General features: G+C 32.3%; 1 protein-coding gene and 2 non-coding genes across 3 annotated transcripts; 2 read left to right on the forward strand and 1 right to left on the reverse strand.

The window, feature by feature from the left end:
* Nucleotides 1–1,507: 1,507 nt before the first annotated feature.
* Nucleotides 1,508–9,523, reverse strand: LOC137921458 (trimeric intracellular cation channel type 1B.1). The gene is made up of 7 exons (XM_068764224.1): nucleotides 9,292–9,523; nucleotides 7,360–7,516; nucleotides 6,506–6,678; nucleotides 5,483–5,582; nucleotides 4,725–4,845; nucleotides 4,106–4,273; nucleotides 1,508–2,307 (listed from the first exon to the last, which is right to left on the reverse strand). The coding sequence occupies exons 1-6, from the start codon at nucleotides 9,410–9,412 to the stop codon at nucleotides 4,118–4,120; spliced, it is 828 nt and encodes a 275-aa protein (XP_068620325.1). The 5' UTR covers nucleotides 9,413–9,523; the 3' UTR covers nucleotides 1,508–2,307; nucleotides 4,106–4,117.
* TRNAP-CGG (transfer RNA proline (anticodon CGG)) lies at nucleotides 8,620–8,691 on the forward strand. Its single transcript has one exon. It is a non-coding gene; the product is annotated as a tRNA-Pro (tRNA).
* Nucleotides 9,524–9,727: 204 nt separating the features above from the next.
* Nucleotides 9,728–9,800, forward strand: TRNAV-CAC (transfer RNA valine (anticodon CAC)). Its single transcript has one exon. It is a non-coding gene; the product is annotated as a tRNA-Val (tRNA).
* The last annotated feature ends 2,264 nt before the right edge of the window (nucleotides 9,801–12,064 follow it).

The following is a 12,064-nucleotide window of genomic DNA, read 5'->3' on the forward strand; positions in this document are numbered from 1 at the left end:
TTGTCCCTGCGTTAGATACGTATCCCCTATGTATAAACCATAAATAAACATCAATATGTTTAATATATTTTTCTTTTATACGCCACATGTTATTTCGTTCCTTTCTATACTGTATTTTCCTTTCTTACATCGCCTTTCTTGCTTCGCCTTCATCTCCAGGCTACTACTCATATATTTTTATTTTCGTTTTATTTTTATTTATTTATCTTTTTTCGACGGTATACCTTGTCGGTGGATATTCTACGCCGCGGTTATCGTCCGTGATGTTTGTACGTAAAGCTGGGGTAACGTTTTATTAAGGGGGGGGGGGGGTGCCCCGGCCTCAGTATGGGTCCTCTGCCAACAACACGGAGCATCCGTAGATTGCCGAGAAGTAATATTTCTATATAATCAATAATATTTAGTTGGAGGAACTCTCCGAAAAAGTACGGTTTGTTAGTTTATTATATTAAATAAATTATTCAAGTCATTTAAATAATTTCTTAGCGAAATCTCTCGAGAATAATATTCGTAATTCGATTCGTCCAATTTCCAGTAATAACACATATTTTATTATAACGAGTACAATAAAATAAAATATATTTACTATATACATTTATTGAGCTTATTACGGTGATTTGTGTTAATCAAAACAAGAAAATGTAAAAAAAAAGAAAGTTTGGTGTCTTTGCATTTTTCTGTTCCAAAAAAAATATCTCTGTCACTTCCTAACTACGAGTAGATATACGCCGACGCTACAACTACCGTAAGGCACATTAAGAATTTAGCAACTGCGTTGTCAGTTTCGATTTCAATATAGATAACTAGATCAATAGCTTTTTACACTTTTTACATTCACCGTCCGAAGCTCTGCAACGGTAGAGTATTTATTAACTTTGTTGTATCTCGTTGGATTTTCACTGGCGACATTGATATAAGTTTGCTTATTATATTATAAACTAGCTGTCCACAAAAGGCAATGCCCCCCCCCCCCCTTTGTGTATAATTTATAAGGAATCTCAGCGAATGAAATATTCTTATCAAATTTCAAGTTTCTAAGTTTTGTGCTCCTAGAGACATCGTAATGAGCTAGTATACAAATGGAAATCTCCTATATACAGAGAGATTGTTATAAATGCTTCAATGGGATTGTCTAGCTTGTATGCTGTCAAATAAAATACGGTACATCCGAAACAATTAATAGACTTTGTACTAACAAAAGTAAATGTCATGTCACATTCGAATGGGACAATAAATAATGCAAAATATTTCCCCCTTTTTACACCTTTAAGGCTTTAACACCTATAAGCAGTCATCCTGTATAGATAGACTAATAATTTTTTTTATCACGAATTATAGGGGAATTATTTAAACGTCGCCATTTTACCATTTTAGGATTTTCAGTAAGTAATCTGATGTAATAAAGAAAACGGAAACACGCATCCATAAAAAACCATAAGTTATATTTACCTCAAGAAAAGCGGGAAATTTATAATAAAACTAAATTTGTAATAAAAACAATGTATTGCTTCCTTCCTTCATCAAATTATGCGTTAAAATTTGTGTTACATATATTTTTAAATGTCTATAATATCATTGAATTAACAATTTTAAATAACGAAACACGTGTCTCTCATCGCTTGCACCCACGCGAATAAATCAAGTGTTTCGCAAATAATACATTAAATATAATATCATATCAATCTTGAGTAGAAAAGTAACATTGATAATTTCAAAAGGAAGTCGTTATATCGAAATTCGATCGTATGTTAATTTAATCTTAAACATAAATCAATGCCCGAAGTTTTTTAACACAATGTCTGCAACATAGGATAGTTATGCAACAAACTTAAAAATAATAAAAACATCTAAAAACAAATTTAAATGTGATGTAGTATTTAATTAATACATGTAAATTAATATAATTAAATTTTAATCTATATAAATAACATTAATACTTTTTACGTCTGAATAACTGGCAAGCAAGACTCAAGCTTCCTCGGTTAAAAAATAATAATAACTATTTAAACTTTGGTGAAAGGAACTATATGGAACAAAAACAAAGCATATAACCTCAAATAACTTATGTAACACATTATTATGACTAGTTTAGCTTAAAAATAAAATCGAAACATTGGTCGTTGTGCCATTTTTTTAAACGTTTTAAATATTTTACAATTTTTTTTTATGTTTTGTGCTAATTGCGGTCATTCATATCCATTAAGAAAATTTAAACGTGAACGCGTTTATTACTGTATTTTATTAGTTGCTTATATGTCGCATCAGTATTGTCGGTGTCAACTGATAGTGTAGCGTGATTTTGATGACCTGCAAAAAAATTAATTTTATTACTTTCTTTTAACATAAAATGTCACCAAGGATAAAGGTGTTTAACATAGTACGATCGATACCGCTGTACCGCGCTTTAGGAGGTAACGAGATAGCGGGCCAAGGTAGATGAGGGGCGCCGCGAGCATTGACTTCGGACTGATGGAACGTAGCAGACGATACTCACCCGGGTCGCCAAGCGCACACATTAGACTTTGTACAGTGGTATCGTTGACATGGATACAGTTGATATTTTTAACCGCTGTCATAAATACTACATTTTCATATATATTAATATTTTTATGGTATTCAATTAAACATTATTATAATTGAAGAGTATCTCTTATATGTATGTATAACTTAAAACCGATTGTGTTTATAAAAGAATGATATTTTCAACATGTTCAATCAAATGCCGGATACTATATTAGATTACTTACTATTCAGATTTAAAATTTTATCTTTAGATATTTTGAATACAACAATATAGAATATCAAACAGTACAATCGAGTACACGATGCACAAACGTATTACAGATATTACACAAGGTCGGATTTATTACAGAGGATTTGATGGTGATAATTGTCCATTTCTCTTCGTAAGTTTGTTATTAATATTATCAGGTATTCTTATGACTTCTAAACATAAAATAATTAACAATGGAAATGGTAGGACCACAGCAGACATAGTCAGCGTTTTCGTTTTTTAGTAATATATTTTATCTACGAAATAAGATTAAAAAAGTGAGTGCTACAAAACGAGACATCAATAGTTTAGGGGATGGCGTATAAGACATTACAACCGGAAGCGGTGGTGGCTTAGTGGTAAGGACTAAGGTTAGCGATCATGGGTCGCGGTACGATTCTCATTCAGTATGTGCCTTAATTATATAGGATCACAAACATATTTCCAGATGATGGGCACTAGCGTCTTTTGCGTATCATAACGCCACACTGCGATCCTTTACCCGTCTCCCAAATGTGGCGATTATGGTAAATAGCCTGATAGATATCTTTGGTGAAAGCTTATTCCTTGGTAGACGTCTGTAAGCTGAAATAACAATTACAACTATCGCCTCTTCATATCCCATGGTTATGTGATTTTGAGGGTGATAGACATTTAGTAAAACTTATTTCAAGGCTGAGATCTGGGTACATTCTAACAACCAATTTTGATGTTTAGTTTAATGAACCAAGAATCGAAGTAAGAAAGAATTAATATCGATGCTATTTAGATTTAGTCCGTACTATGTAGGCACTGCGCTATCTATTTTGTCGGAATCTAAATCGGAAGCGGCTAAACGATTCTGCAGATTGGTCCCTTGACTCTAAATCTTAATTCTAGAACATCAATATTTGCGATTATGTACGTACATACATATAAATGAAAAAGTAAAACAATAAATAACTGATAAAAGTTCGTTAAAGCAAAAAAAATAAAGTATCTTAATATATTATTTGAAATAAAACCTGTCTAAGAAAGATCAAATAGCACATAAAATTAGAGTATTTAGTTACACTAAAACTGTTCTAATGTTATTTATAAAATTAAATAAAGTTCATAACAAATAAAACTAACAAAGCATTTTTTATGAATTATTTGAAAGTCAACAAATTGAAACGACACAAAGAGTCGACAATTAAATTTTATTATTTCAAGATATTTCCTTTTATTTTTTATCTATCTTTTAATGTTAACTTGCCACTACACTGTCATCCGTCGCCACAATATATATTAAACTAAAAAGTTTTTATATTTAAATTATCATAAACAAAAAAAGCATTACAAAAAACTTACGATATTAATCTGCTAATTAGTTTTTTTAGTATCCTTTGTCTCTTCCTTAGGCTGTCCCTTGCCGAGTAGCTTGGCGAGGGAATCCCATATTCCGCCAAGGAACAGTGCACAGAACAAGTTCTCGAATGGTATGAAGGGATCGTGGATACCCAACAAAATTGAAGATAACTAGAAACAAATGTAAACAAGTATTTAGATAATTTTACTAGCCCGTGCAGATTGGCATGTTGAAGTGCCATTGGGCTGCCCGCATGGCGAGTAGAACAGTTGGCCGTTGAGGCGTTAAAGTTCTGGAGTGAAGACCACGGTCCGGTAGTGCAGGACTTCCGCCCACAAGGTGGACACAAAAACTAGTTGAAGTCTTTGAAAGACAAACACACTGGATGTAGCACTTTTCCAACCGGTGAAGTAAGAAATCTATAACGAGGCATATGCCCGACAGTGGAGATCCTGTGGTTGAAATGATAATGATGATGATCAGTCTAAGTAAAATTTTCTTATAATAATAGCTTCGCTGCCGTTTTTGTAGATAGCGTTTTAAGTTGCATACTTTGTTGATTTTTTACCATGACAACAAATATCGTCGATGACCTTATAATAAAAAATCATGTTTGATTACCTTAAAGTATACAAAGAAGATGACTATGCCGAAGTAGACGAGGGCGTGTGGAGCGGAAATCAAGTCCGTCTTCTTGTCCAGGACGAAGATCACCGACGCCACCAGGGACGCCTTCGTGTAGCTAAAACAAATTGTTACTTATTTATATTATGAAGCTATGTAGATTTTATTGGAAATCCCGTTTGTAAATAGAAATGTTTTTAATAAATATACCTCTGGCTTGATTTTAGCGTGAAAGTTATAAAGAGGTGAAGAAACGGCTTTGTCACCAAAATGCTAAAGACTGCACTTATTTATAATCAATCTGTATTAAGGAATCTCTCTCAAATATGTTTTCTTTTTCTACTGGAATACATTGGCCAAAGCTGTATTAGTCAGCAGAGACAAATAATAAACATTTAATTTTATTATGTAGTAATCTGAACTTTTTAGTAAAATACTTTTTCTTACTATTTTGAAACTATTGATTTTTGAAAAGGTGTGCCATAATAAATATTTTACATATTATATAAAAACTGCCTAAAATTTTAGTTAAAGAAAATTGATTTAAATTATGTTGTTGATCTTTAAATATTTTATGCATTTATTTAGCAAAAGTTAAGTTTGATTTTATAATGTATAAATATATAAATACAATTCAAGTTACTAACATTAGATGTTCTGGAAGAAATTTCATACTAGAAATGTTGAGCTTAATATGTTTTTTTTTAAATTATTTTGATATTTAATGTATGCCAAATTAGTAAATAAATACATACAAGCTTGGCTGCATGGTTTCCATTGCGGTAGGAGTCCAGGCACCGCGTACAAGTCGCTCTATGAGCTTCGTAAATCCTGCACCGTTGCCTTTGAGTGTTCCTGAAATACGTGATAAAAGCCGATTGTAGCACGCTTGCAAGACAAACAAATCTTAGAAGTAGAATTTTTTTTTGTTTTAGTCTAGTGTCGGATCTAGATTCAAATTAATGACAAGTGCTGCGCAATTTTAAAACTTATTAAATTTAAATAGTTACCACGTGCAGAATGCCGTGGCAGCAAGTCACGTCACTAGTTACATACTGCGATATATAGTAAGACCCAAGAAAAATAAATAATCGTTCTGCATAATGTTGATTTGTTTTATTTTTATTTATATATTTATAAATTTAGCTTAAGGACTGCGCCATACCAAATATTTAAAAACACATTATTTTTGTAGTTATGTAAGATTATACGTAACATATTTTTTCGTCTTTGAATGTGTTTTATGTATGAAATATCTATTTCCCTTGACCATGTCATTACTTGTAAACGTGTTTATCAATTTAATTCATAACTTTCAAGTTTTCTAATAATTTGCAGGAAGTTATAACGAAAGAACCAATTCAAAATTGCGTAAAAAAATTAAAAATATCGGAATTTTAAATGACGCCATTTGCTATGAATATCGGACATTGCAAATTTATAATCGATAAAGAAATGCATCTATTAGTTATTATTCATGGGATTAAATACAACTTAAATAATTTCATTAACACCATACTTAGTAAAATTTAGTTATCACTATGATATATGTCGCTTTTATTTTTTTTTTAATACCACTGACCAATAACATTTGGCAGTACATAATCTGTCGCAACAGCCACTCTAAGATGAACACGGTTTTGTGCAGATATACGATAATTATTAGATTACTACTATATATATATCATTGAGTCTTTTTGTATTTAAGCATTTACTAAGCCGAAAAAAATCAGTCTCGTTTTTTTTTTGTGTTAATATTAATAATATGTCCCACTTACCAACAATAACCATAATAATGTAAGCGTTAGGGTAAAGCTTGGAAGCATGGCTCACACCGTCGTAGACTTTCTTAGCGCGGTATATTTCTTTCATAGCCGACGCTGCTATCTTTACAGGTAAGAACTTGGCCACTTTGTAACCGACGTCGAACGGCGTATAAAAAACCAAGTACCTGTGGAAGTTTCACTTTAGACAATTAAATTGCTAGTATATGATTAAATGAACAGAAAGTCAAAAAACGAAGACGGTATTTGTGTACGTCTCGTAAGTTGCAAGTTTTATTTTCTCATAGAAAACTTCCAAAATTTTTCTGATTAGAGAAGAGCCCGTCCAAACACAATACAATATTCCCAAAACTCGTCAAAAAACCTTTAGATCTAATTATAGAAAATTACACACAGCGGTAGCACTTCATAAGTCGTTACGTTGTACTGAATATCAAATAATTCAAGTTTGCAATTATCGAGCCTCTTAAAATATTATGTCTGCTGATAGTGCATAAATTTATTTCTTCACTATAGACGAGTGACAGCATAAGCCAAGATCTCCTCATGGGGTCTCTAGTTACTCCATGTTACACTAGTTACTCCATGGATCTTCTGCCGAAGCGATCTAAGAGCTCTGCAGTCCCTTGATCCGATCAAATAATAATAAATACCGGCCCGAACCGAATCTCTCTCGGAAACTAGGGAACTTTGCTACATAAAAGAGCTCCCAGCGTCCTGCCGCCATGAAACCACGGTATCTGCAAATGCTTCTTGGGCAGCAGTGGAAGACTCTTCAATTAGAAATATGTGGAAAATGTGGAGGGACGATAGTTTTTGTTTTCGGAGATATTAAATAAATTACGAACCAGGTGACGGTTCCTATAAGTAGTTGAGGTGTATTCTTCAGCGGCGCAAGTATGGGTTCCCCGAGCAGGCCGTTGGCCACCATGCCACCCGCAAAGATTACCAACATCGTGGACAGCCAACATGCTAAAGGATGTTTGCGGGAAAAAGCCTGCGCCCCTGGAAAATGTATACAATATTAACTATATCTTATTGATTTCGAAATATAATCTAATTAACACCACGAACAAATATTTACAATTTACTACTATTACGTACGTACTATTCGGCATTTGATTTGGCACATGAACATATTTAGAAATATTTTATTTTGTAAACTAGCTTTAACTACTAAATTATTTATATTTGAATGCTAAATCAAATGCCGCTTACTTAAGTAAATTTTAGTAATGATGGATATTTCGTCATGGTAGATTTATTGGCTTTTATAAAAGAACTATTGGAATGTTTTACTACAGACTAAAACTTTCCAACAGTTCTTTTATAAAATATAAAAGTAAAAAATTGTTCTATATAAAAACAGACTAAAACATAATACAGATTGTGATTCACTTGATAGATTAACGCTGTTATGAAACAATTTCATCATCATTTCAGCCGTAGGTCGTCCTGTACTTCAGTTCTTAGGCCTTCCCTATAGATTTCCAAAGATTTTGTTTGAATTGGCCTACACCTAGCATCTTCTCACGAACTTAACAATGTTGTTTGTCCACCTCATGGGTGGACGTAATACGCTGCGCACGCCGATCCATGGTCTCCAGAAAATAAAGGTCCCAGCGGCCATCTTTTTAACGCATTCTGTCATGGTAATAATAAATACATTTATGGCGCCAATAACAGTATTGCAGATATTTTCAGCTGTAACGTCAATAATTTATTAACTGTAAAAAAATATTAGGACTGTTTGATTTTTAAATTTTATTTAGATTTCCTTAAAGAATTTCAAAATTTTATTTAAGTGTATTCTCTCGTGACCTCAAATCATCGCTTTTAGGAGTGTAATTGTTTTAGAATTCTAGAATCAGATTAAAAGTTTCTAAATTTGGTACAGTTTTCTGACGTATTCAATTTTTGTAAACTACACAACGACGCGTTACTTTGTAGCTAATGATTCGTTCGAGTTATGAATAAAAATATAGTTATTTACGGCATTGTAACTTTATGCAATTGTTTTTCGAATTTATTATTAACTATATTTTTTTATTTTTGTATTGAAATGTTACTACTATAAACGATGCTTTTATATTATTGCCTTAACAACAGGCTCGTTGGTCTAGGGGTATGATTCTCGCTTCGGGTGCGAGAGGTCCCGGGTTCAAATCCCGGACGAGCCCAATATGAAGTATATTTTTGACTTTCAATTTATGACCAATTGAAAAAATGATTCTTGTAACATTCGCCTTTTTTCAGATCATACCTATACTTTTTCGTTATTATTATAATTCTTTAATAATTGCGCCATCTATCAACAGATCCGTAAATATTAAAATTAGTTTTCACTTGTGTTATTTTCGAGAAAGATTCGTGACTGAAATCCTAACCTATATTTTGTATTTTATCATGAGATTTTAATTAAATGTGCTGATAATTTATTATCTTACCTTAAGCGTGCTAAGGAAACGTATGAAAATTGATAAATTTTATTTGATTAAGGGGGAAGTGCTATTAATATTGCATAAATTGTAATATTTTAAATAATATATGTATTTTTTATTTAATTTGTCTGTTAATTGATAACACTAGCAATAGTAAATTTATTTATGACGCGCAGACTAAATCTATTTTTAACTCATTTGCTGCTTTATTTTTATATATTGCTGTCTGGTACATACCAAGGTATATATTGGTTTTCCTCAGAGATACAATAAGTAAATCAAAGATGTCTTAGATAAATAGTGTTGGCGGTAAGGTTTAAGATATATCATGATACTCACCAGATCCTAAATCTTCTCGGACTGCTAGCGCACATAGTAGAGAATGTGCGACGTCAAAATAAGGATACATTTTCAATTTTATGACCTGGTTGGCCAAATCTAGGAACGCTTCGGGATCCATGGTGAATATTTTTTGTCAACTCTACAATATTTTATTAATTCAAGTACAATTTAACACCGACAATAAAGTGACACGGTGACAGCGTGTCCGCGACTATTCGCGGCAGTTGTGGCCGCGAGACTGCTGTAGGACGAGAACCGGTAGAGTATAGATAGTTATACATTCTCTGCGTACCTCTGTAGTCTATGTTGTGTTTTTTTATTATTTTTGGTAGACTAACTATTTTGAATGAAGATGTTGTTCTTTTTATATTTATAAATAACAAATGTTATTTCAATTACTCACTAAATCAAACTTTTTGAGTGGGTGAAGTAAGTTTCCGTAGTGTAGCGGTTATCACGTGTGCTTCACACGCACAAGGTCCCCGGTTCGATCCCGGGCGGAAACATGTAGATTTTTTTTTTAATTTAGAACACAAAACAATTGTAAATATTTACAATCAGTTTATTATATATTTATATCCCTAATTTTGAATAGTCGGGTCATATCAGAAAAACAATGCATGTTGTTTTTCAGACAGAAGTTATACACTTATAAAGAAAAGTGCAAGATGTATTTGTTAAGTGGCGTCTAAGGAGAGATTTAATTTTATATCGATTCCTATTTTCATCCGATCGCCTCCTTAAAGCCGCATGCACAATTATTTGTTTTTTTCACTCTCATATGGTTTTCATGTCAGAAAATTATTCCCCACTTCTTAATTTTATTTACAAACTGTAAATTTAAGTGAAATAGTAAAATTAAAATATTAGTAAAATGAACATTAAAATTAGAGTAAAATGAAACAACAAATAACGTTGATATTTTAATATGGTGTAACAACGCTTTTAAATTTACAAAAAATATATAAAAGTACAAGAAATAGTAGAAAAATAGAATATTAACAATTTCAAGCTCTCATTGATTAAATTATAAGATGCGTTCAAATTCTACTCAGTCTTCAGTTATTCGATAAAAGAAATAAAAAAACCGTAGTTTATTTTTAAAAAACGTGCCTTAGTGTTATCTATTTTTTCATGTAAATTTACAGTCAATAGCAACTTTGATCACCTTTAGTTACCCTGACTGAAAATATTTTCTACTTTCACTGTCTAATGAAAAAAAAAATGTTTATAGCGTATAAACAACCTGTATGTTACACATATATTAATTAGTATAGGTGATGTATGTAAAAAAAAAAAAGTTCATAGTGCTACCGAAACCGCTGTATCGCGCCTTAAAAATGCGCGCAGGAAGACGGGGGAGTATCATCTACTCCTATCCGTCAGTCCGTCGTCAACGCTCATAACGGCGAAACCCCTGCTTCTTCCAGGGCCACCCCATTGTCGCACTTTTTTTGCGCGGTACAGTGGTTACGGTAGCAGAATAGTTGCTAAAAAAATTATTATTCTACGTCGGAACTGTTTATCTAACATAGATAAAAAAACTTCCTCTAGAATATTGGCGTGTGTTTTAACACTAAATATTTCACGGTACTGGCCGCCGAATTCTTAATTTACTTTGGTACAATGTATAATCCAATTATATAACAAATATTAAAAGAGGATCATAAATTAGCCTCTGAATTATCGTTAAATAATTTAAAATGTTTATTTAACAAAACTCTCGTAATTTTTTATTACAGTGTATTAGTAATTTTTATATATATACTACTATATAAAGGACAATTGTGAAAATGGTTAAACAGATTCTATACAATCTTAATTTTTAATTTTCATAAAAAGATATACCTAGATTGAGTCTATTGCAAGTTCATCTCAGATCATGGCATATTTGAAACCCTTTGTTTGCTACTTAAGTTGAAGGGTGCCATCTGGAGAGGGGGAGGGGGGTTCAATTTGATTCTAGTTTTTATTCTCTAGTATGTATTCCTCTGGTATTCTTCTCATGTTCACAAGTGATCATTCTAAATGCTCCGAATGAAGAACCTTTTTAATAAACATTTTAAAATTATACTTATTGCACATAAGTTTGCTAACGAATACATTATAACATTGATTTTTTTAATTAAGACGCCGTAGGAAATTAATTGTTTAATAAAAAATATTTTAGACAATAATAAAACTTATACTTTAGTGCTGCCGAAAGCGTTGTACCGCTCTTTAAGAAAAGCGGCGAGGTGGGGGACGAAGTAAAAAGAGCATGACGGTGGACTGACCATTTCGTCAGTCCGAGCGTTTGGTAATCCCTTGTCTCACCATGCACATAAACCAGTTTCGGTAGCACTACGGCGTAAATAGATATTTAACTTAATCTTAAACAAGCCACAAAGAGAGCAGATGGCCGCTGGGGCATAAAGGCACTTCAGAAGAAATGGAGACCGTGAACCGGCAAGCGTAGTGCGGAACAACCCACCGATGTTATATATAAGTCATAATTATCATAATCCAACCACACAACAATAGTAGTGTCATATGCACATAACATAGTAAACATAATTGCTAAGATATAAATAAAATATTGCTTACTAAGTATTGTAAAACATTGCTTATTATTCGATAATACAGTTGATATAGTTAAAACGAGGAAATGCTAAATTTATGACGTTGGTTAGATAAAACGAGTCAAGGATGCGTTTACATACGATAAATAAATATCACCGATGTAGTTTCACCCCCAAAAAGAGAAATTACTTTTCTATTTAATGTTGTT

This window comes from Battus philenor, unplaced genomic scaffold (genome assembly GCF_028537555.1).
Source record: "Battus philenor isolate CCGP_79_NKW_IND1 unplaced genomic scaffold, ilBatPhil1.0.hap1 SCAF_19, whole genome shotgun sequence".
Classification (NCBI taxonomy): domain Eukaryota; kingdom Metazoa; phylum Arthropoda; class Insecta; order Lepidoptera; family Papilionidae; genus Battus; species Battus philenor.